This window comes from Engraulis encrasicolus, chromosome 21 (assembly GCF_034702125.1).
Source record: "Engraulis encrasicolus isolate BLACKSEA-1 chromosome 21, IST_EnEncr_1.0, whole genome shotgun sequence".
Taxonomy (NCBI): Eukaryota; Metazoa; Chordata; class Actinopteri; order Clupeiformes; family Engraulidae; genus Engraulis; species Engraulis encrasicolus.
In genome coordinates, this window is record NC_085877.1 from 32,462,116 (window position 1) to 32,488,001 (window position 25,886).

Below are 25,886 nucleotides of genomic sequence, written 5' to 3' on the forward strand. Positions count from 1 at the left end.
GGGGGATGGGGATGGGAGGGAAGGGGGAGGTGACTCGTACAGACGGGGTGGGGTGGAGCCACGTGCCGCTCCTGCTGGACCAGTGAAGCAGATCAAGCTGTAGTTACAGTGTATACACATGTAGCTGTGGCTGTACTGTACTTGGCTGGCTGTTCTCACTGAGGGTCCCATTCATTATCTAACCTTGCGTCCTCTCCTTTTGCTTGTGGCGTTGTGCGCTTCACTGATGCCCCACCTCTGTGAAAAAACAATAAAAGTGTCTCCACTGTCAATCTAGGCACAACAACTTTTGGGGGATTTTTCAACATCCGATTAAACATCCTGATTGCAAATGAGAAAACGACCTTTGAATCGTGATTTTACGAGATATTGATTAAAAGTTCTATCGTCAATGACGTCCTGCCTCGCATCATAAGGCCACAAGCATAAGACAAGGACAAGAGATTAGAGTTGGACACAGAGTACTCGGTAACGGGGTAAGGTTTGACTTACTGACCCGAATACAATACCTAACAATACGTAGTTTTGAGTTGTCTGCAGTGACTCTATTGGACACTATGTTGGTCTGTTGGGAACTGGACGTCATGCACACGATGCAAATCTGCAGACCATGTTTTTTTCTCTCTCAATTCAACCTAATCAACTAGTTCAATTTCAATTGAAAAGCAATCTATTGTATTTCACTTGTTCAACATCAGCACGTAATACACATTACAGTACATGCTACAAAGGCTGGCAGACTGCAGCTGTGTTGTGTTGGTGCCATCCACGAAAATGAGATGGACTGTACATACTCTTCGCCTGAAACGTGCTTTCGGTTCAGTTGTTTTCCATTGTGATGTCTGTTTGTGACTTCTCAAGCAGAAAAGCTAGTTTGGATACCAGAGGAGTTATGGAGTGTCTGTGTCACTTTCAATGTGTTAGTGGTAGAGGATGATACGCAACAATGGAAATGGAATACAGTTGGTTGTCATGGTAACAACATCAGCACCTATGTACAGCGCATGGTACAAAAGCCGGCAGACACGTCAGCTTGTCAGGTGCCTAAATACAACATCAGCAACCTCACTTGGACTACTCAACAACCTGTGATTTTAATTTTTAAAAAGTCACCTGTTTGTTTATTTATTTATTGTGTTGTAAGCTTTATTACCATTTGTGTGCACATGGTACCATAACTAAAAGGCTACAGATTTCTGCAGCATGACTCATGTCAGGCGGGTCAACAGTAAATGTACTGTAGCTAGCCTGACCTTACGTACGCCATCTGGCTGCGCTTTGGCAAACTACACGCAAAGGTGTTCCTTCCTCACACAACCATCAGAGGACCGTGAAAATCATTTCTGAATGAATGAGCCAATCAAGATCCACCTGTTGTTCCCAGCTGTGTCACAGATCGAGTTTGATGTGAGTGGCTTAAATTGCACGTCAGCAAAGACGAGGACAGGTTGTTAATACAAATCACATGCAAGGATTTTCAATAAGGAGCATCAATCAAAAACGTGTTGGCTATGGGGGATACCCAGAAAGTATCGTAAAGACGAGGGGAAACATACAAGCTGGCGAGAGTCAGGTTACAGAGTAGCAATTTAACTATGAGAAACGTGTGAGAAATACTGTAAGCACATGATTTGTAAGGTTTTGTCATATATTGAATCCAAGTAATCTTGGATTACCTAATAATAATAATAATAACAATAATAATAATAATAATAATAATAATCCTTAAAACTGACTGTAAGACTCAGCAATCACAGAATGAGACCTGTAAATCTGTAAAGTGTGCTCACTCATGCCCAACCCTCTGCACACAACTCTATTCAGTTCTATTGTTTGTGTTTGTACAGGTAGGCGAGGTCTGTGCGAGTGTGTGGGCGCACAATGTTGTGGTTGAAGGTTCCGGAATAAAAGGTCAATGAGGCACCCAGTATTGACTGTGGAGGCCCCTGACAACTGACTGCTCACTCTTTTTTTTATAAGACACTCAGTTGGTCAGAAACTATTTTGCTCTTTTACCGGAAAGTGTTTGCAGTTAGGCCAATTGACTTTGTTTTAATGTGAATAGGAAGGGCCACTGAGCTTTGGCTGGGCCCAGGACAAAGTCATTTGAAACGGCCCCCACCTTATACATACAATGTATTGAGGAGGAGCCCATTCTGGGCACTCTCTTTTCCTGGGCCCAGAACAACATACCCATATGTTCCAGACTGTCAGCATCCCTGTCTATTGTTTTTCATTAGAAAGCAGTCAACTGGGATGGGCTAGTACAGTACATGGTGTCTGCCTCCAGACTGATCTGTCAGGCTATGAGAATCATTTAAAGATGCCTAGAGGCAAAAAAAAAGAAAAAGCAAATTGGTACGTATTGGTACAAATTGTTCTGCCATATTGTGATTATATACTGTACCGCTTCCGAGCAATGAGCTATTGTTCTCCATTCGACATTGTGTTAGAAAAATGTGCATTCATTTCCACATCTTTGCAGGTGCTGACCTGTCTCTGCTAGTCACATGGTGGCATCTTCAGTCCAAGACTGTGCGAGTCAGGCCACCTGAGCTCAGGTCAAAATGTTATCAATCCTAGTCTGTGAATAGTCAATTCTTCAATCAAACTGTCTAAACTTTCTGTAAGAATTGCGTCTGTGTATTGTCGTGTGTGTGTGTGCGTGCACGTGTGTATGACTCCCTGACTGAGAGGTGCATATGTGTCTGTGCACACACATGCATAAATGTGTATGTTTTGCAAACTTCGTTTTTTTTTTATTGAAAGTATATTGTAGGTATGAAATGATGTGGCTCCTCTTTGTAAGTTGTGCTAGAGGGGGTGGATCTAAAATGATGTGATTTCTTGTGTGCTGTGTATGTTAATTTGTCTTAGAGGGCACCAGGTCTAAAGAAGATGTAACATTTCATGTGTTGTGGAGTGCACATATTGTATCCGTCAATGTGTACAAGATGTTGCCATGGCGATACAAGAGATTAAGAATCTGGAGTGGGAGAGCAATGACAAAAAAGAACACAATTTAAAGCCTCACAATTATTATTGATCATAATAATACTAATAAAAAGCTATATCCCTAAAATATCCCCTTCCATTTCATTTAAGGTGTATCAGAGTGAAAAAAATAAAATAGAAAAAAGTACAATCAAAGGCTGATTAAAGTCGAGTCTTTACTGTATATTTGAAGCCGAACCATGTTAATCAGTCTACTGGACTGAGTTCATACACGTTTCTGACATAGCACCTCTTCAATGTCTCCAGTTGGAGAACAGCAAGTGGGCTAAAAAGGTTAGTTTCCTCACTGTTCACACCAGTGGTCTCAAAATGGGCCGGGCATGGCAAACATTTGTCCCGCCATGAGGTTGGAACAAATGAAAACATGCTATCTCTGGCCATATGGTTGGGCGATTAGTTTGGCCCTCAGCCTCATTCGCGCGACATAATTTGACCCTTGGGGGAAAATAATTCAAGACCACTGCTTTACACCTTCTTTGCCTTTGAGACAGACCTAGGCCTGATTATCATCGACGTTCAAATCTCTTCGAGACTTGGTCTGACCACGTCATAACGGTTGACCTGCCTCCCTTGGTTTGCTTATGATTGTTTGCTTCCCGACAAAGTGAAAGGAGTTCCCGTATTTGCGGAAACTCAGAAAGTTCTTGCATTGCTCTTGATCTGACTAGTTGCAACGCCGAAGGTGTTACGTCACCAGGAGGGCGCGGCCTGGCTACAGCAGACCAGTCCTAGAGACTCCACTGAACTATATTTGAGCGTAACAGCATGGGTACGGGACAAGTGCAGATGTATGTGTGAACTTTCAACCCACTTCATTTTTGTTCTTTGTTACAAACATTTGTAGAAACTTGCGATTAAAGCCTTTTAAACAACTGTTCTGGTGTTTTGATTGAATTGTCCTTTGAAATATTCTGTGTATTTGAAATCATATCCTTTCAATGTGTTGCATAGACTTTATAATCATGTACACTGGATGCTGCAGACATACCACCGCTGACACTCATGCTCCATTGTTAAAGTATTTATCACAGATAAATGTACAAAACAATGCAAAAATAAACAGACAAGAAATGAATTAGTTGTCATCCACTGTACTAATAACATTTTAACATTTACATTTGACAATATTAAATACCTGAAAATAACAAAACAAAGCAAAAATCAAGGATTTTAAAAAGGCAGACCCGAGTTAGTTTGTAAGGAAAGCCGAAGGTAAATGTCGATAGTTGTTTCCCTAAAATGATATCCCAAATGCCAGCGACATTGTATATTAATGTAGCTATGTGTGTGTGAATGTGTGTGTGAATGCGTGTGTGTGTGTGTGTGTGTGTGCGCATGCGTGTGTTTATAGCTTTCAAGCAAAGTAGTGTTTGGTCTGCCCTTTAGCTCGAGATGCATAACACCATTTTTGTTTCCAGTTTGTACTTGGTTAGATATTTGAGTTCATGAATCATATTGTATTATGATTCTTGTATTCACTTGTATTATTTTAATCTCAGCAGTGACAATCAAAAAAAAAGAAAAGGAAGAAGAAAAGAACATTTAAAACGAAAACCAGCCACAACAAATCAAAAAGTGCTAAACAATTAGCATTACTAGCACAGAATGCCCCTCGCTACTGAGCGACAGACGAAAAAAAAGCTTGGTCTGAAGCTGGCTCCGAGCTTACTCGCTTTATTCATGTTATGTAGTCCTCACACATATGCGTGCACACGCACACACACAGGTGTCCAGCTATCTAGAGGTCACAAATGTGTGCGTGCGCGCGCTCACGCGTGTGTGTATCTACTATGTCTGTGTGAGAGAAAGAGAGAAGAGAGAACATGTGAGCACCTGCAAGCATGTCATGGCTTCGTTTTTAGAGCGCCACAATCACCATAACCATATTCAAATAGCTGTTTGTTTAATTACCGTTAATAAGAGCTGCATGCTTAAAAATGCTGCCTTTTGTCACCCTCGTTTATTATACAGTAAGAGACTGGGAATGCAAATGAACATAACAAGGATGGTGCGGGGAGAGGGAGGATTTTGGTCAAACAATGGTCCAAGCAAGCCGTAAACCAATATGTACGTTCTCCAAAATTAAGACAGAAGAAACATACTCGTCACCCACCTTCTTCGGAGAGAAAGTGGGCGTGTCACAGTAATTGTTAATGCCACTAGGAAGTAGTTGGAATGGAATGGTAAGTGAAGGGCCGAAGGGGGGGGGGTCAGTATAGCCACAGGGGGTGGGGTTTCATGTTTTAGTATTTCAACATGGGACGCCATGCCACAGGCGGTGGTTGTTGGGGTATGAAACAGGGAGGACAGGTTGACACTGACCGAAGTGTTTCAACAAAGGACATGCCTTTGGGGGTGGGGTGGGTCGGTTCAGTAACAGGGTTGACACCGACCAAAGCATTTCAACAAGGGCCATGCCTAGGGGGTGGGGTGGGTCAGTAACAGGGTTGACACTGCCCAAAGCATTTCAACAGGGGGTAGGGTAGGTCAGTAACAGGGTTGACACTGACAAAATTGTGATTTGGGAAGTAGTGTGGTTGGAAATGGATGCTCAGAGAAGCTACATAGCACAGGTAATAATAATAGTTTGATCAGCACGGCATTATTTCATAACTGGAATTACGTTTTTTTTTTTTTTTTAAACATGTACAAAAAGGTAAGTTTATTGCCTTCACCCGCTAGAATTCGCTTCCAAGTCAGCACACCACAAACGCACACACAAGCACGCTCACACACACACACACACACACTAAACTAAATGCAACCTCTTTTAAATCTACATCTTCCTTACAGTCATCTATTCCTCTCCATTCTCACTCAACCCCAGCTCTCCATCCAACTCTTCTCTTCTCTACCACCTTTCTCCACCACTCACTCCATCTCTCTCTCCATCTAAGACTAAGCTTCCTCTGTCCTCAACATTGTGAGAACTTCTCAGTTCTCCACCCTAACCCCTTCCATCTACCTCACCCCCTGTCTCTATCGCTCTCTAAGGTTATCACCCCACACATCTTCCCCCTCTCTCGACACCCGTCTATATCGCTCTTCTAAGGCGAAGAATGTTTCCTCTGTCCATTCCACTCCCCCTCCACCCCGTCATTGGTTTTGTTCTGGTCCTGGTTGCTACCAACCCAACCCCACCACACAACCCCTTCACACCATCTTTCTCACTCTATCCTCTACCACTCTCTACCTCCACCTCACTCTAAGGCCAAGACTGTTTCCTCTGCCCACTACATCACAGTCACCCCACCCCCCACCCCCCCATCACCACCACCACCACCACCACCACCACAATCCCTGTCCACTCGGTCACTGGTTTTGTTCCCCCACCCTACCATCTTCCTCATCCTAACCCCTGCTTCTCTCTCCTCCCCCTTTTTCATCTCCCTCTAAGGCCAAAATACCATTTCCTCTCCCCTGCCCTCTCTCCGATGCTCCCCTAGTCCCTGCCCCTACCCCGTCATTGGTCTTGGTCTTGTTCTGGTTCTGGTTCTGCTGGTAGCTCAGGCGTAGCTCTGTAGGGGCTCGCTAATCTTCATGCAGGTCCAGTAGATGGCCCGGGCCAGGCTCAGCAGCAGCAGCACGATCAGAACCGCCCATGCCAAGTAGATAAGCTTGTTGGTCTGGGTCTGGACCCACGTGCCCGCCTGGAGGAAGGACACACACACACAGACGGCGTCACAAAATCAGGAGTCATGTAGTTTGACCCTGGCTTCAGTAGGAATGACATTGGACCAGGTGGCCACTGTTGTACAAAACCATAGAGTACTCACTATTAGGCCCGCCGTGGCGATGGCGAACAGCAAACATAACAGGTAGCACCACAAGCTCTGCCTTCTCGGGTACCGCTGGCCAATAGAGGACCTACAAATACACGGAAATTAAAATAGAAATAAAGACTTTTTAAGGCATGAAGCACCAACAAGCTTGTCACAGTGAAATGGAAAGTTGGTTGAAGTCGGGTTAAATTGTATGCGGTTGTTCTGAAACCGGAGCTGCACTTACACTTTCCTGCAGTGCGGGCATCTCGCTAGTGTTCTGTCTGTGAACTCAGTCCACTGAGGAGAGGAGAGGAGAGGAGAGGAGAAGCGAGGAGAAAAGAAGAAGGAACAGAGAGCAGAGGGATGAAAAGGAGAAAAGGAGAGGAGAGGAAAGAAGAGGGGAGAAGTGAAATTAAACCCCAATTAAACCAATCAAATAATAACCAGTCAGACAAAATACAACAAATTGTGATATTGTTTCAGAAATGAATCATTTAATGCAAATCCACATTAACAGATATTTCAGGACAGTCAGGTATCAATACAAGTCTGCTTGACCCCGTTATGCTCATGTTTCCATTGCACTTTTGCTCTGTGTGTAAAAGCAAGTTTAGAAATGCCAAGTTGATGACAATGCAGTTAGATGTTATGCAATCATGGTGACTCAAAACAATACTGATGATGCATTTAAATGTGGCGGTAATGACGATGCATTTAAATGTGCTAATGATGACACTACATTTAATGACGACTGCCATGATGACAATGTGAATAAAAAAACAGCTGATAACAAAGCTACAACCCGACAACCAACACTTGTGAGCGACTTTCTAAGGAGACAAAAGACCCCAAAAACTCTTTTGAGCATTTAAACACTACTGAAAAATCCAGTTAAATGTGTCCCCAGCAATGCAACAGTAATGATGATGCATGCAGGTCTGTGTGATACTGGAAGATCATCAGGAAGATGTTGGTGCAACATTTCAGTGCAGTGCCGTGACAATACACTTAAACACTATTTAAACAGTTCCGTTAAATTTCACTATGACTGCACACAACAATGATGAAGATGGAGATGCATGCGACGGTAATGACAATGCATGCATGCAATGTCTTATCGGGGAAGTGTTTTAAATACAACAGCAACAGCAATGAATGAATGAATAAAAACTGAATGAATCAAAATGCGATGGCAATGACGATGTATGTATGCATGTGCGCGTGCGTGCACAGAGAATGACCAGGAATCAGTAAAAACTGGATATATCTAATTGCGACAGTAATGACAATATTTATACCGGTATCTATACAATGTGAATAACTGTCTAATGTCGGAGAGTCTTACCAGGAAGGTGTTGGCGCAGTGTCCGCAACACACGCGTGCCCCAGTGGGTTGAGGCTCGGCAGCTACCGACCCAGGATGGACCGGGCCCAGATTGATGATCCGCTTACTGGAACACACACACACACACACACACACACACACACACACACACACACACACACACACACACACACACACACACACACACACACACACACACACACATTAAGACCGTTTCTAGTTTCATCTCATTGATTAAAAGGTGCAAGGAATGTTACAAAACATGAAGACTTTTCAGCACACAAGTCACCAATGATATACTCAGAAACACCCATAAGTAGCCTACAAGTCTATAGTGCACGGTGAAACACTGTTGACGCCAACAGATCTGACTTAATTTAATCTCAAATTAAAAAAGTGATGCACTGCTTTTCTGCACCAAGACTTTTCAACATCAGAGGCAGTTCATAAGCCACCAAGTACACACTCTGATATAGTGCGCATTCCCACAGACAGCACACAATTGCAGGTTAACTGCACTGCAAAACTACAATGAAATGTAAATGACCAAGATTTCATGACACATGGAGGACTTTTAGCTGGCCAGCACAACTCCTCGGCTCCTGGGCTCCAACTCAATCTCACACTTCCACTCCTATTGCTTGTGGCCTCATGAAGCGATGAGTATTATTTCATTATCTCGCAAAAGCACACTTCAAAAAGGTAATTTTCTCATTGGCAGTTGGGAATTTGGAAAATCACCCCGAAAAGTTGTTTTGTCTAGGTTGACAGCAGGGAAAATTTGTTTTTTCCCCCTCACAGAGTTGGGGCACCAGGACACAAGCAAAAGGAGAGGATGGGAGGTTAGATACCGAGATGGACCCCTAGAGTTCTTTCCAATATGTGGACTCTTGTCCTCCGCTTGTGCTTGTGGCCTCGCGTTTCACTGACACCCCGCCTCCGTGGAGAAAACAAAGTTTCCCCGCTGTCAGCCCAGCCACAACAACTTTTGGGAGACTATTCTTTATTTACCACTCAGTTTGCAAATTAGAAAATGACATTAGAATTGCCCTTTTGTGAGATATTGAAATACACTTCACTCGTCAGTGACTTCATCACGAGGCCACAAGCAAGCAAGTGAGCAAGGAGGGACGAGAGTCCGCATATTAGAAAGAGTGTCCTTTCCCCATTCTGAAACCTGAACTTCCTCCTCTGACCTAACAACACAGCAGACATCCGGAGCTACGCCTCGCTCCGATTGGCTCTCAGGTTCTGCGGCTTCAACTCTTCATCACTCTCATCTTACCTCTCGCTATCCCTTACTCTTCCACTGTATTGTCCACTATGTGATCCCATTCTCTGAGGACCATCACAACTATCTAATAATAACAGAAAGGTTTTTTAAACCACAGTTCGGGCGGTACTCAAAGGTTTTTTTTCGACATGCCTGCGTGAAAAACTTAATTGTTCTTAAAAAAAGAAAACAAAAATAGTGCTTATGACTCATTTAGGCATTGGCTGATCAGTGTTTCCCTCAGACTAAGCAGCATTGTGTGGTGCAATGGGAATAAACCATTGGGTCAGTGCAAGTATTATGCGTGTACCATTGACATGACTATGCGGCTGTTGATCAATTTGTGGTGCTTGACTTTCATTCTGTGGTGATGCACCACAGAATGGTATACAGTGCCCTCCATAATTATTGGCACCCCTGGTTGAGATGTGTTTTTTAGCTTCCAATTATTATTTTTTTTCTAAATAATATGGGACCTTAATGGAAAAAAAGAGAAAAATCCAACCTTCAATACAAGTGCATTTATTCAGTGGGGAAAAAAATCCCACATAAAGAAATAATTATTTGACATCAAATAATGTGTGTCACAATTATTAGCACCCCTGGTGTTAATATTTTGTACAACCCCCTTTTGCCAACAAAACAGCCGCTAATCTTCTCCTATAATGTTTCACAAGATGGGAAAAGACAGAAAGAGGGATCTTCAGCCATTCCTCTTTGCAGAATCTCTCTAAATCATCCAGAGACCTGGGTCCTCTCCTCTGTACTCTCCTCTTCAGCTCACCCCACAGGTTCTCAATGGGGTTGAGGTCAGGGGACTGAGATGGCCATGGGAGGAGCTTGATTTTGTGTCTGGTGAACCATTTCTGTGTAGATTTGGCCATATGTTTAGGGTCATTGTCTTGCTGAAAGACCCAGTGACGACCCAGCTTCAGCTTTCGGGCAGAGGGCAACAGATTTTGATTTAAAATGTCCTGGTATTTCAAAGCATTCATGATGCCATGCACCCTAACAAGGTTCCCAGGGCCTTTGGAAGCGAAACAGCCCCACAGCATCACTGACCCACCCCCATACTTCACAGTGGGTATGAAGTGCTTTTCAGCATGCGCATCTTTCGTGGTACGCCAGACCCACTTAGAGTGTTTGTTGCCAAAAAGCTCAATCTTGGTCTCATCTGACCAAAGCACACGGTCCCAGTTGAAGCCCCAATACCGCTTGGCGAACTCCAGACGCTTGCGTTTATGATTGTGAGTGAGGAAAGGTTTTCTCCGTGCATGCCTCCCAAACAGCTTGTTGGCGTGTAGACAGCGCCTGATGGTTGATTTGGAGACTTTGTGACCCCAGGATGCTACCATTTGTTGTAATTCTGTAACAGTGAGCTTTGGAGATCTTTTGATTTCTCTTACCATCCTCCTCACTGTGCGTGGTGGCAAAATAAACTTGGGTCCTCGTCCAGGCTTGTTTACCACTGTTCCAGTTGTTTTGAACTTCTTAATTATTCCTCTCACAGTGGATATGGGCAGCTGCAGTTGAGTGGCAATCTTCTTGTAGCCTCTGCCTGACCTGTGAAGGTCGACGCACATCTGCCTCACTTGTATGCTGTGTTCCTTTGTCTTTCCCATGTTTAAGAGTGGATAAGAGAAATGGCCTCGGTGTCACGTCATATTTATACCCCAGGGAAACAGGAAGTGATGAATTACTAATTAAATGTTCCTACATACTCTGGTAAACTTTGTAAACTACTGTAGAAATGACAGAAATGCTTCAATTATATTTATTTCCTGGGAATTGTTAAGGGTGCCAATAATTGTGGAACAGGTGATTTAATGAAAAATAATTATTTTTTAGTCAGGGATTTTTTTATTTTCTTACAATTCATTTGAGTTGAAGGCTACATTTTCCTACAATTTTCAGTGTGACAGTATTCTTCTGCAATAAACACTGAATTTATTTTAAGGCTTTTAACACATCTCAACCAGGGGTGCCAATAATTATGGAGGGCACTGTATGTATGGGAAAACACTGCTGACTCATGCAGGTGATTAAAAAAAAAAAAAAAAAAAAAAAAAAAATTGGCAAGTCTGCTTTTAAAGTCGCCCTCAGCAGTTTGTCTGAGTTTGCACTGAGCCCGTCGACATGCCTGACATATAAAATGTTTTCTTCCCTCACGGTTTTACTATTTTTCATTTTAGAGAACCAATGATCAATGCAAATGTGAATATGTCTCCTGTGTTAAGTCAGATTATCGTATACCAATCCCCCCCACATCGCTTGTGGGACCGTCAGCCAATGTTGCAATTTCTGACAGCGTACCATGAAACCAAAGCTATCAAGACAGTGTCACCATTCACCTATTAACGATTTATTTGAGCATCAGCTGAATCGTGAAGGTGATTAATCAACGTGAAAACGCTACTTTGTGCCCCTTTAAGTAAACTGAATCAATACTGCTACTCAGTTTATGTTAGCTGGGCTGGAAACCACTGAAGCTTAGCCTTGACACCCCCACCATGTCTTGGCAACACAAGAAAGCTGGAGCGGAGCCAACTCTTTGTCTATAGCATTTTAGACTAATTAAATGAAGTGAAATATTGACCAGGGTGAAAAAAGAAGGGCTAGCATTCTCCTTAAAGTGGTCATTTTTAGCCATTACTTAATTGACTGCCTCTTTGAAGAGATTGTAAAGTTAGTCTTACTCAACTCCCTGATACCTCAAAGAAACAGTTGCTGCAAATCACCACATCAATGTTGAGCAAATATGAACTTTGCCACCAGGTTAAACTAGAGGTGTTATTTGTGTCACTTTGAAGTGTAATGCATGCAGAATATACACTGTACTAAGGATAGACCAATATATATATATATATATATCGGTCCGATATTTGCATATTTTAAGTGTATCGGTATCGGCCGATACGCGTGTGGTTTTGGCCGATACGCAATATCTATTATTTTATGTCATTCAGGATTTTTTTAAAAGCACCAAGACACTTATTTTTTTGATTACTTGATTGTTAGACATTACTTGATTGTTAGAGTGGGTGTTTAAATGTTACATGTTCTACCTCAATTTGATTATGTTAAAGAAATGTTTATTTTTAACTAGAGAATATTTGGAATATTTATGGAATATTTGTCATTTTTTAACCTTTTTTTAAAACCATATCGGCCCCAAATATCGGGTACCAGAAATCGGGTATCGGCCAAGGGTGATGGAAAAAAAAAACGGTATCGCATCAGCCATTAAAAAAACTGTATCGGTCGACCCCTACACTGTACATACGAAAGGATTGTGAAGAGATTCCACTTCTGAGGGGAAGACACTTCAAAATGTCACGAAAAAGCCTGCATGTACTGTGAAGTACCTGCAGCCTCCTATTGCAGATGGTGCCATCGATGGGCCTATTCACTCGCATGCTGACAATACGCAACTACATCATAACAACATCGCTATGACTTTACCGAGAACCTTAAGTAACAGATTAAGACATGGTCATTACGATTTTGGTGACAGTAAGGTTATAACATGTCATAGGCTCTGCGCTAAGGGGTTAAGTTAGGGTCCTACTGCTGCCTCAAATGATGCAATTGTGAATTTCAGTGTTCATGTTTCAGCGCGCATATGGCATATTAATTACGCACTGAGACATAGTGCCCGAAGTGCACAAGAGCACCATCCGAGAAACACTAGCATAAGTACATGTTCTGAACTTGGATGGTATTTGCCTGCTCACTCTATGCAGTGGCATATCTACAGTATATAGTCTACATCAATATGGTGGTATGTGAGTATGTTTAGCTCCAAGTACATTGGAGAGACTGTTCAAGCGAAATTTCAATCTTCTGTGCCAACTCCGGTTGCATAGATGTTTGTCAATAAAGTACTCCTTAAGAGATGCACAGACAGTGTTTCAGTCCTATGAAAAAAAGTCAAATGTAAAGGAACGGTGGGAAAGTGTCTTCAGAGTAAGTTTATAGATATGCGCTATATACTGTACATGTCCAAACCAGTGAGTACAGTTTCCTACTTAGCAGGATTTAGTGGGTTTATGTCCAATATTCCTCTCGCTCGCTTCCAAAGCACAAACCCCACAAACTTAGACAGTCCCTCTGTACCGTCTCTCATTCTCTCTCTCCCATCGTCTTTCTCAACAGTATTCTCTCTCTCTCTCTCTCTCTCTAGTTCTTCCCCTCCTTATTTGGCATTATGGCAGACACTCATACTATCTTTCTTTCTTTCTTTCTTTCTTTCTTTCTTTCTTTCTTTCTTTCTTTCTTTCTTTCTTTCTTTCTTTCTTTCTTTCTTTCTTCTCTCTCTACTCTCCATACCTCGTAATCACTAGCTTTCATCTCTCTCTCTCTCTCTCTACTCACCAGTATGGCCGTGGGCATGCGATCCTCTGGGAGGTCACCTTGCAGATGAGCAGGCAGTTGCAGGGGCATCGGACGTACTTCTTCCCAGTAGGAGCGTTCTTTATGGGCTACACCACCAGAGACAGAAGAAGAATAGACTTTTATTGGCATGCCAGCATGACATTAGTGTTTGGACATATACATAGATCAGTACATCAATCCACTCCCTCTGGTCAGAGAGAGAGAGAGAGAGAGAGAGAGAGAGAGAGAGAGAGAGAGAGAGAGAGAGAGAGAGAGAAATAAATAAAGAAAGAAAGAAAGAAAGAAAGAAAGAAAGAAAGAAAGAAAGAACTATTACTTAACTTAACATGTCTTAATCACAATTACTATGCAAAAGCATGTTGTATATTGTAAATCCCATTTTGTCGACATCATAGTGTAATGTATTGCTAAGACTGGAAGGACCCCAAGACAGGGTTGTCAGAATGGAGACCGAAATGCTGGAGGTCATGATTTACAGCTCAAGCACAGAGCTCTTGAGAAAGTTCTAGATCCACAATTATGTCATGTGCACGTCATATTACACACAGAACCACCGAACATGATATGGATAAAGTCTGAGGCTTTTTGAGGCCCACACACACTCACACACACAAAGACACAGACACAGACACACACAAAGACACAGACACATTATTACATTACATTACATTGCATTTAGCTGACGCTTTAATTTATTCAAAGCGACTTACAACTATTATTTTCAGGGTATTGGTTACAGTCCCTGGAGCAATGTGGGGTTAGGTGCCTTGCTCAAGGGCACTTCAGCCATGGATGGAGATGTAGGGAGAGGTCAGGGGGGATTCGAACCAGCAACCCCAAGATTGAAAGACCAACTCTCTAACCACTAGGCCACGGCTGCCCCAGACACAGACACACACACTCCATACAAAAGCTCACCACCATAGGCTAAGTCAGTCAAGGCAGCCAGTCAGTCCGCTGCAAATCAAGCGCAACTCACAAGCCTCACTGTAATGTTGCACCACATGAGGTGACTCGGCAGTAACATGCATACACACCGCCTTTAATGAGCCCTGTACGTTGCGTTCCCGAGTAGCAGAGTTGCCAGATGTATGATAATCATCGTATTTGTACCATAAGTTTGTCCTCTGTACGATCAGAAACACATAATGTACAATAATTTCAGAGTTTTCAATGAGTTGCCTTAAACAACCATTTGGTTTGTGAACGATAATGTCATTCCAAAAAAATGACTTTTTTTTGTTTTGGTAGGATAGTTCAGCCCTTTCCGTCTGGCAACACTGTCGAGAAGTAAGAACTTCATCGTGGAAGGGAGTCAGCTACTTCCCATCTCAAAGCATTCCAGCCTTCCGGTCAAACAAACACGGAGCGCGGCCCAAATATACCTCTCCACTTGAGAGATAGACGGGCCAGGGCTGGGAAATGACCCAGGCTAGACTCGAACCTGGGTCACCATGGGCGTACAAGCCCATACGTGGGGTGCTTAGTGCACTGCAAATATTCTCATTTGATATTGAGATGTTGAAGGGGAGATGTCCCCCTAAACGTTTTTGATCCTAGGCTGCCAGCGGGGAAACTTGATCATTCTCTCCACAAAGCAAGGGGGTCAGCGAAGCACGATCGAAGCCTCGAGCACAAGTCGAGGAGGGGAGTTTCGCTAATGCCCCCTCGCAAGTTCCCACCAGTCTGACTGGAACGCAGCATATATGGGCCCCACGTCTCAGCATTTAAGCCGGATCACCTTTTGTCGCCATTGTTGTGTGGCTTTCTTGCCTTGTGAGTGGGGACTAATCAGTATGGCATGACCCGAGGATTGATTTTTCACTCCCTTAAGTTTCTCTTAATGATGTGCGCACTACTTGCCAGGCACCTCCACTCACTGCTTTCAATAGTAGGCCCATTGTTTTTTTCACCCAAGGTCATCTGGAATTGACTTGCATCGATACTATTTTAAAAGTATAAAAAAAAACCATGGCTAATGCACAAGTGAGTGTGAGGTTGTTCACGTTTTGACTCACTGACAGTTACATAAACTGTAACTTCAATTCAACAAGTGCTGGACACCCAAGGACTTGTACTCTCACTTAAGTTGCAATTTAAGACTAGAGGGTAGCCTATGGTACGCCTGCCCAGACCCTAACCTCACACAGGAGGACAGGTGCGAAAAGATGTCTGGTTACTGCCAAGCAACCCATTTACCCCGAGGTGGCAGTCACACTGATTGGTCATAACTGATTTTGATGTTTACTTCTGACCAACCACGGTGCGCTCTGACATATGGGTACAGTTGTTGTTGAATAGACACCGAGTTTGTATCTTGAGTTTGCCAGACCTGTTCCCACCACTGCCTCCTTACCGTAGCCTCGTTGCAGACGCCGCATTTCACTACATGCTGATGGATCTTGCCCTCGACGTTGATCAGGCTCTGACACACCCTGCAGCTAATAACGGGGGCACTGCTGCTGTCTGGGGAGCCGAGGGGGGAGTAGGGTGGCGGAGCCTCCTGGGGACCGCTGGGGAAGGGGGGTAGACCTGGAAAGAACGAAAGAAAGAAAGAAAGAGACAGATAGCAACATGTACCCACAACAACAAGGAATGGCCAGAGCGTTGCACAAGATCACATCAGCTCACCTGCCCTGAGTGTGTTAGCTTAATTTTGTGCGCATCGCTACATTTTGCCCAGTATTTTCTGATGTGCAAGCAACAACACAAGTGAAACTACGTAATTCCGATTCTGTGGCATGACGTGAACGCACATGTGGATATGCTAGCTATCCATCTCCAACCGGGTGAGAAGATAATTAGGTTACAGCTAATCTGCGGCTCTCACACATTTCGCGTGACAGCATGTTAGGTACGAAATGCTGCTGATTCAGATATAACTATAAGAATGTACACATTATTTTTCTCAATGTTTTTTGCTGCTGCAGCAGGCCAAAAGCTCATCGTAGCTGTCCTGCTTCCAAAGCATTCACTCACTCTGAGGTTTGGTCAGCACTCCATACTGGCTCTCCCCTGCAGACACCTCAGTCGGCTCCTCTCGCGTATCAGCCAGCAACGGCGATCGTTCACTGTCCGCCATTCCATGAACAACGCAAGGCACGGAGATAACAGCAGGAAAGTATTAAATGTTGTATAATGACACAGTAGGCTACTGACCAAGATGCCGTGCGTTAAACAGCAGCGGAACTGGACACACAAGGAAGCATCACATGATCACATGACTGCGCATTCCAGGAAGTGAGGGGAAATAATAACAACACCACGTGACACTAATTTCTCGTTTGCACTTCTCTTGTTGGAACACAGTGTGGCGCCATTGGACTTCTTTTTTTAGTGTTCCAATAAACAACAGTTGACCAAAAAGAACAGAAGAAAGCCATCCTCTTTGAAAGTACTTAATAAAGACCTGGGACCAGCACGAAACATTACGGTCTGTAGTTAGAACCCTTTCCATTGGGAAAACAGTCTTTTTTTTAACAAAATACATTTATTCTATGATGTGTAATAAACTAAAACTATTTTGTGTAATAAATAAGTGAGAATCAGACTGTTCATACCTGATATTTGTTAACTACCAAAACGGAGCATAGAGCTGCTTTGATCATTTTGAAAAACTAAAATGAAACACACTACACGGAGAGCATGAAAAGTCTCATGAAAACCATTTATTACCACATACATAATCCAGAGAGCAGCATAGAGAGAGAGACATACACACAAGTTCAACCGATAAAGTAACAATATACATAAATGTAAACAAGATCCTCATGAGCCATGATTCATTTCGGCCATGTATGTACAAGTACAAGGCTGCAAACATTCCTTCCGCTGTTCACAAACAGCACACAGTAACAATAATAATAATAATAATCTTTGATTTTTTTGTTCTTAAATAAAGAATAAAAAAAGTTTAAAATTAAGTTAACAAACCAGACACTGCTGGGGTAATGTATCCTCAAAATGAACACATAATTTAAGGAATTCCTCATGTCCCAGTTAAGACAAAAGAACAAGCATAATAACAACACAAGGTAAAATCCGTTTTTTTTCCCCAAAGAAACAAGGAATTGTAAAAATACTTCACTTCCAGTTTAATGTGTAAGTGTGTGTGTGTGTGTGTGTGTGTGTGTGTATGTGTATGTGTGTGTGCGCGTGTGTGTGTGTGTGAGAGAGAGAGATCAAAGTGTATGTCTGTGTGTATATTTGTGTGTGTGTGAGAGAGACAGAGAGAGAGAGAGAGAGAGAGAGAGAGAGAGAGAGAGAGAGAAAGAAAGAGAGAGAGAGAGAGAGAGAGAGAGAGAGAGAGAGAGAGAGAGAGAGAGAGTGTGTGTCTGTGTGTGTGTCAGACGTCGTAGTCAGGTAGGGCCGAGTAGGTTATTCCTCCGACAGTGGGAGGAGCAGAGTGAAGAGGTAGCAGCCAACACAGCACAGACCCTGCAAACACACAAAACACACACACCTTAGATCCTGTCATATTCCATGCACAATTCAATTCAGTAACACACACACACACCCACACGGACACGCACACACACACAGACACACACACACGGACACGCACACACACACGGACACGCATACACACACAAACACGCACACACACACGCATATCAAAGGCCCCTCGAAAATGAAAACGAAAAAACCCACTCTTCTCTGGCAGCATTGTTCCTTTGTACTATCATAACGCCCTTGTACATTTCTAGCAAATTTGGTTGATGTTTAAGGGTGGCAATAATATAGTGAATGGTAGTGAATGGACCTTTTTAGCTACATCTGCGCAAAGGGCATCTTCAGATGGTCTTGATCAAAAATAGTAAGGACAGTCTCTTTCACGTTAAGAGAGAGAGAGAGCGAGAGCGAGAGCGAGATATAGAGAGACAGAGAAACAGAGACAGAGACAGAAAAGAACCTCAAAGATTGTCTTTCACACAGACAAACCAGAAAGACTGCAACCGAACACTGTAACCAATTAGATGTCTCTGTGCTTGCTGCTTTCATAGGAAAGGTCACAAACACAACACGATGCAGCACAGTGACGGTGCGTTGCACACAAGGGAGCAATGATGAAGCTAAAACCAAAACCAAACCCATAATGAACAGAGAGAGAGAGAGAGAGAGAGAGAGAGAGAGAGAGAGAGAGAGAGAGAGAGAGAGAGAGAGAGAGAGAGAGAGAGAGAGAGAGAGAGAGCGTGAACACACACACACACACACACACACACACACACACACACACACACACACACACACACACACACACACACACACACACACACACACACACACACACACACACACACACCATGAGAGGCCAGGAGCCAAAGCGGACAAAATGAAGGTCCAAAATGCGCTCCAGAAGAGGGTTAAGTTAAGTGGAGATCGATTACTATCACGTAAACTGGGTGACTTGGCGCTCAGCCACGTGTTGAAATAAAGCAGATAATGCAGAAGACCAAAAAAACCCTCTTCATAATGCTACTTTCTGAGTAAGTGATCTCGTCGTCTCTCTGTTTGTGAGTCTCTGTCTCTGTGTCTCCATCTCTGTCTCTGTGTGTATGTGTGTGTGCCTGTCTGCCAACCCCCTTGCTCTCTCTCTCTCTCTCTCTCTCTCTCTCTCTCTCTCTCTCTCTCTCTCTCTCTCTCTCTCTCTCTCTCTCTCTCTCTCTCTCTCTCTCTCTCTCTCTCTCTCTCTCTCTCTCTCTCTCTCTCTCTCTCATACACTCACCACACACAATAGGAGTGGGAGGTATACTTTGTTGACAACGTCTGTACACAGTGTACATGACTCAGATTTCGTCCACCATTAGCCGCGTGTGTGCAGATCCACAGAGAGTCTAACGGATGCCAACTAGCGAGTTTGGCAGTGGAACGTTTGTTAAACCTCCCTCTCGAAGCCCCATATAGTTCAGGGATGTGTTTCTCGAAAGCCTAATTGTTAGCTAGCTAGCAACTTGGGTAGCTGTCAATGGGAAATTGCATTGCAAACAGCAAAAGTAGCTAACATATTTAGCAACTACGGCTTTGAGAAATGCACCGCAGTATTGGTAGCACTGTGCTATCGCTTTGGACCTTTAGCTCAGTGGTATCCTCCTGTGTCTAAATGAAACGAAGGACAGCACTCTTCAGATTTCTTCTTTGTTTATTCGCCCACGAACGGCGAATAAACAAAGAAGAAATCTGAACAGTGCTGTCCTTCGTTTCATTTATTCATTCAAGTTTTTGTGGGATTCAGCACCCAGTTAAGAATTGTTAAGTAGCCTATTAAGGCGATAGTGTGAGCGCGTCTTCTCCACTTTTTGAATCCTCCTGTGTCTCCCATGCCGAACTGGAGAGTGAATCAGAAGGTCGCAGGTTCGAGCCCCGAGTGGCAAACTAGTGCAGGATCTACCTGGGTTACACAACCAGCAACACAACCACCAGACTGCTATATTTACATGGGCGTCTTTCAAAATGTCAAACTGAATGAAAAAAAAAAAAAAATAGACACAAAAACCTGGTTCATACTTTATGATTTTGAATAATGACTTTGACTTACTCTGTCTGTATGACATAACCATAGTAAACCAAATACACACACTCACACACTCTCTCACACACACACACACACTCTCTCACACACACACACACACGCACACACACACACACGCACACACACGCACACACACACACACACACACACACACACACACACACACACACACACACACACACACACACAGACAGACAAAGACACACAGACAAAGACACACTCTTCCTCACCTCTCCCAAAGACCTCTCTCAGCAGAGCCAGTTTGGGCTTGCGCGTGTGCGTGTTGTGGGCTGGAGGCGTGCCGTTGGCTCTGTCCTTCATCAGCTTGTTCTTCATCTGCTCGATGGGAGTCTCATCCGTGATGATGGAAACGAGCTGAGAGAGAGGGAGAGAGAGAGAGAAAGAGAGAGAGAGAGAGAGAGAGAAAGAGAGAAAGAAAGAAAGAAAGAAAGAAAGAAAGAAAGAAAGAAAGAAAGAAAGAAAGAAAGAAAGAAAGAAAGAAAGAAAGAAATGACTATGTTTGATGACAGCTATGTCATCGCTGGGCTACTGTATGTTAGCCTGGAAACAAACTGAGGAGTGCAACGAAAACACAATTGACTCACCTGATCATAAAATATCACCAGCACGAACACACCAAACAGAATAGACTCCACCAGAAGGATGATATAGTGTGCCCTGCAGGAGGGGGAGAGAGAGAGAGAGAGAGAGAGAGAGAGAGAGAGAGAGAGAGAGAGAGAGAGAGAGAGAGAGAGAGAGAGAGAGAGAGAGATTGGTCAAGTCAAGTCAGCTTTTATTGTCACTTTCTTCATATGCAAGTCATAAAAGGGAAATGAAATTACGTTTTCTCTCTATACCATGCCAGGACATAGACATATACAGGACTGACATTTTACAGACTGACATAAAGTGCAAGACAGGACAGGTAACAGTGATGGACTGGTAACAATAAGTGGTCAATAATAAATGCAGTACAAATTAACATTTAACATTCAACATTTAACATTGAACATGTAAACAGAAGGTGAGATAAATATCGAAAGGCACATGATAGAGAGACAAAGAGAGAGAAATATAAAGAGAGACACACAGAGACAGAGAAAGGGAGAGATGGAGAGTTGTAGAGAAAGAGGAAGTGATATGAAAGACAGCAGGGAAGAAAGAAAAAAGAGCGTTTACAAAGCATGACCACTACCACAGAGGAGTAGCACTTTTACAGGGACCATAAACCCATAAATGCGACAGTCATAAAATATAACATAAAATACGATACAGCTCCATTTCCTGTTTATGTGGTGGTGACAATATCAGCACATGTGAAGTAAAAACATAAAGAGAGGCATTGCTTTAGGTGTACGGTCTAGGTCACATTAAAGATAACATGAGGCATTGCTTGTCCATGGTCATATACGTATATTAACCATTTTCTTTGAGCTTCTCTGAGTACTATCTGTGTCCCACAGACCATAAAGCTAAGATATGGGTTTGCGTGTCACTGTAACCACTATAGAGATTTGTTTACATTTCCAAGCTGTACTCCGATAAGAAGTAGGAATGTCTCTTATTGAAGAGTAAAAAAAAACATCTTGCTCATTCAACTCGAAGTCAAAGTCAATCGACTCTATTATCAACTAGAAATGTACTCAGAGAGTGCACTCCGTACACCCTATTTTTTCCCAAGTCTTTCTGCCTTCTTTCTGAGGAGTTAGAAGCTGGAATGACAAAATTTGTCTACTAATCCATTCCATTTGTAAGGACGGGGGTGACGGTGGTAGGCTTGTGATGTGGCTCAAGGAGGCGTTAAAAACGCTGAGCACCACTGACTTACACGATGAGATGTTTGCTGGGCGACTCCTCTCCTTCCTTGTCCCGGTCTCCTGCCTCCTCCTCTCTCTCGCTGCGGATCCTCCAAACCCACGCAGACACCACCAATACCAAGGAGTACAGACTGGCCATGCCTGAAGAAGCAGCACATTACATTACACTACATTACAGATTACACCAATGGTTGTCAACCGCTTTGGAACAATTGCCCCCTGGACCTCATCATAAGCCTTCCACTCCCCTTGTTGTTGACACTTATGGACCTAGATGACCAGACTCTATAGAGGCTATATTGTGTTTTGTGTGTCTTTAAAGGAACAGACCACCGCAATTCAATAATTACCGGTAAATATGTTGTTCTCAGGGTTGAGACGAGATGATATGTCCCTGTCCGAGCGCTGTGCGACCTCCCGGTCAGTCAGACGCGCTTTCGCTCCTGTTAGCATTTGTGGCTAGACACAGCATTGCTATCGGTATCTTTCGGGGGTATAGTTAGATGCGACCAATGTCTTCCATGTTTCTCCTGTTTACATAGGTTTATATGACCAGTGACATGAAACAAAGTACGGTTACGCAAATTCAAACGTGGCCTTTTCTATGCTGTAGAAAGTGTGTACTATAAAGACAGGCGTAATAACACCTTCTGCACGCTTGGACAGCGCATTGATACATTCACTTCTGTTTTACTTCTGCTTTACATGTGGATTGTGGAGAAGTGTCATGCAAGACAAATTTCTGTGCAAACAGAAAATAAAGTTTATCTTATCTTATCTTACCTTTCTCCAAAGCAACTTACAGCATTAAATGAGAAGATGTGTCCAAACTTTTGGCCTATAGTGTATATATATTTAAAACCCTGTAAAAACCCTGCCAGGGTTTCGTTCCAACACAGGTGAGACTTACCCGTGTAAAAGAGAAACTGAATGAAGTATTTTTGGTTGAGCTCCCCAACACAGTTGTTTATCCTGTAAAGACAGATATAAAATACAAAATCTGAGAAGGCGTACAACATGTACTGTAAGTCATAGTGCAGATTGGATTTATCGCTTGCACATGCATGTATGTGTGCGAGTGCGCACTCGTGTGTGTGTGTGTGTGTGTGTGTGTGTGTGTGTGTGTGTGTGTGTGTGTGTGTGTGTGTGTGTGTGTGTGTGTGTGTGTGTGTGTGTGTGTGTACATATTTATCCCATCACACAGGTAGCAGGTTCACCACTACCGTTGAATGTGCAAGTACTGTCACAATTGTGTGTGCATATGCTTGTGATTCCTTGTCTGTGTATCTGACAGTGTGTGTGCAAGGGTGAGTGTATGAGTGCATGAATGTGTGTAAGTGTGTGTGCTTGTAAGAGAGAGAGAGAGAAAGAGAGAGAGAGAGAGAGAGAGAGAGAGAGAGAGAGAGAGAGAGAGAGAGAGAGAATGTGGATTCCTGCTTGTTGTGTGCATGCTAGTGTGTGTGTGTGTGTGTGTGTGTGTGTGTGTGTGTGTGTGTGTGTGTGTGTGTGTGTGTGTGTGTGTGTGTGTGTGTTCACCAGGGACAGTGGTGGTCCATGCGTCTGATGCAGCGTTGACACACCCTGCAGTGGTGCGCCCGCGGGGGCCTGTATGTCTCACACCTGCTGCACACCGTCCACCCCTCACAACCCTGCAACACGCGCACGCACACAAACACAACCACACGCACGCACACATACACACACGCGCGCACACACACGCACACACACACGCACACACACACGCACACACAGCAAAATAAACACACAATAGTTAATCTAACCACAATTCTATGTCTCCAATGTAATTTAATTTGTCTCATTATACATTGCTTCAACACTAGCACATTAGAGTAGAACTACAAAATAATAATGTAACCAAAGTAAAAACCTGTTATTTACACACACAAACACACACACGCACACACAGCAGTAATGTCTTCAATCATGTCTTACCCTCTCATTCATGCGGTTGGATTGCGATCTCAGGTCTGAGAAGTCGATTGCCGTGTCAGGCAGGGGCACCATCCCTGCACAAAGTCCACAGACGTGTTGCTTTTGATTAACATTGTACAGTATATGCAGCAATTCAGTGCAGTGCAGTGCAGTGCAATACGATGCGATGCAAGGTAGTGTTTTGTAGTGATGACAGACAGAGTTATCAAGGTTGACACAGACTGCCGCCGACATTCCTTAGGGTTGATTCTTAAAATCAAGGGAGCCTGCATTCCATAAGATAGATGAAGTTCTAGAAAACTTGTGTCTTATCATAATCCCCAGCATTCCGAATCATTTATTCGTCCGGGAGAATATTTCATGTTACAGTCTGACTTGACGTCAGGCTATTGAGCTGGATAACTAACTAACAATGTTAAATATTCTGCCTGTAGGATTCGGTCTTGTTTACTAGTAACAAACGAGGAAGAAGGAGGATATCTAATGTGGATTCTGTAGAAGTAGGCTACAGAGATAGCTAAGCACGGTCCATTCATTGTGTATGTGTGATGTGAGTGTGCATAAGGGCAGGGTGTAGGGCATTGATTCTATATAAAATATGATATACAATATGGTTTACTGCATAGGGGTTTAGTCCACATATCATGCAAGAAAGCCTGTCAGAATTCCTCATGGACGGCTCAGCATCCTCTTTCCCTGGGATGCTGCTAACATCAGCACTGATTCTAGCCTACCCCTACTAATGGTTTACTGGCCGTGCAATTTGATAACAGACCCACACCGTGCTATATTTTAATGTGAATTGCTGCAATAAATCAACTTTTAAAAATGACAATTTTGCCAACCCACAGCTGCTCAGAACATTTTGCATTGAATAACTAACCAGTTAACTCACGACGACATGGGCTGATAGAACAGCATCAGCTAAATGATTCACACATACAAGAACACATTCGGGTCAATGAACCTTACCTGGATCAGAGAACACTGCCTTGGAGTGGCATGCAAGAAGCAGCAGCAAGATCACATTGAACACTGAACCGTGTAGCGTACACCAAATACTGGGAGGGGGGACAGAGAAACAGATGTGGTCTATTATTATGACAAGTTAGGGGGATCTCCTCCTCCTCTTCTTCCTCCTCCAATTCACACACAGGCATCAAAACAAAACAGTTGCAGGCTGTAGATTCAGTATAAATTCGTCAAAATGAGTTTAAGTCTGCTCAATCCCTCGAATGCAAGCAACATTTTGGCGGTAGCCTAGAGAAGACGTGCAGTCCGTGTGGTACATTGGCGCTTCCATCGTCTCAACATTATCGCAACAACATCGCTGATGGTGGATAGGAGATCCTCATGCCATAAAACACCGATGCTTACGGCTATCTTCACAAGATTGAACAGCACCTACCTTCCGGAATAGGCAGGGATGAGTACATATTGAATAACCACATAGTCAGCATAAAAAACGCTAAAATACGTCAATAATAAACAAATGAATCCACACGGGTCTCGCCGACAGCGAATAGAAGCCATTTTTTGATCCCCTTCTTCCGGGTGACGTCACGTCGGAGGAGAGTCGTGACGTTGATCAAGCTATTTTGGAAAGCTACTACTCCGGTCTTTCTAATATTACCTGTCGTTACATAAGTAACATTCTCGTCTTTGTTCAATCTCCGTTGAGGGAGGGGATAAAAAACAATCTCACAATCTAAGGTGTAATCAACTTTTTAATATGTGTGAACATACCCTAATTCATGCAGTTATCCGTTTGCTGTTTTAAAAAGTGTGTGTGTGT

General features: G+C 43.3%; 2 protein-coding genes across 2 annotated transcripts; both read right to left on the reverse strand.

The window, feature by feature from the left end:
- Positions 1–6,496: 6,496 nt before the first annotated feature.
- Positions 6,497–17,061, reverse strand: pip4p1b (phosphatidylinositol-4,5-bisphosphate 4-phosphatase 1b). The gene is made up of 7 exons (XM_063187407.1): positions 16,772–17,061; positions 16,149–16,324; positions 13,772–13,878; positions 8,125–8,230; positions 7,024–7,076; positions 6,792–6,882; positions 6,497–6,665 (listed from the first exon to the last, which is right to left on the reverse strand). The coding sequence occupies exons 1-7, from the start codon at positions 16,872–16,874 to the stop codon at positions 6,522–6,524; spliced, it is 780 nt and encodes a 259-aa protein (XP_063043477.1). The 5' UTR covers positions 16,875–17,061; the 3' UTR covers positions 6,497–6,521.
- Positions 17,062–17,440: 379 nt separating this feature from the next.
- Positions 17,441–25,631, reverse strand: zgc:77880 (zf-DHHC domain-containing protein). Its single transcript, XM_063187408.1, has 9 exons — positions 25,500–25,631; positions 25,064–25,152; positions 24,092–24,165; positions 23,675–23,787; positions 23,049–23,110; positions 22,150–22,279; positions 20,927–20,999; positions 20,552–20,696; positions 17,441–18,229 (listed from the first exon to the last, which is right to left on the reverse strand). Exons 1-9 carry the CDS (start codon positions 25,622–25,624, stop codon positions 18,138–18,140), a joined length of 903 nt encoding a protein of 300 aa, XP_063043478.1. The 5' UTR covers positions 25,625–25,631; the 3' UTR covers positions 17,441–18,137.
- Positions 25,632–25,886: the final 255 nt, after the last annotated feature.

Bases quoted from the DNA above. Each gene is read 5' to 3' on its own strand.
- pip4p1b (XM_063187407.1), bottom strand. From the start codon at position 16,874: ATGGCGGACAGTGAACGATCGCCGTTGCTGGCTGATACGCGAGAGGAG. The intron at 16,325-16,771 runs GTGAGTGAATGC...CGTTCTTTCCAG, and splicing joins AGTGCTGACCAAACCTCAGA to GTCTACCCCCCTTCCCCAGC. The intron at 13,879-16,148 runs GTAAGGAGGCAG...CTGGTGGTGTAG, and splicing joins GCGTCTGCAACGAGGCTACG to CCCATAAAGAACGCTCCTAC.
- zgc:77880 (XM_063187408.1), bottom strand. From the start codon at position 25,624: ATGGCTTCTATTCGCTGTCGGCGAGACCCGTGTGGATTCATTTGTTTA. The intron at 25,153-25,499 runs GTAGGTGCTGTT...CCCCCCTCCCAG, and splicing joins ATCCCTGCCTATTCCGGAAG to TATTTGGTGTACGCTACACG. The intron at 20,697-20,926 runs GTGAGTCAATTG...CCTCTCTCTCAG, and splicing joins TGGTGATATTTTATGATCAG to CTCGTTTCCATCATCACGGA.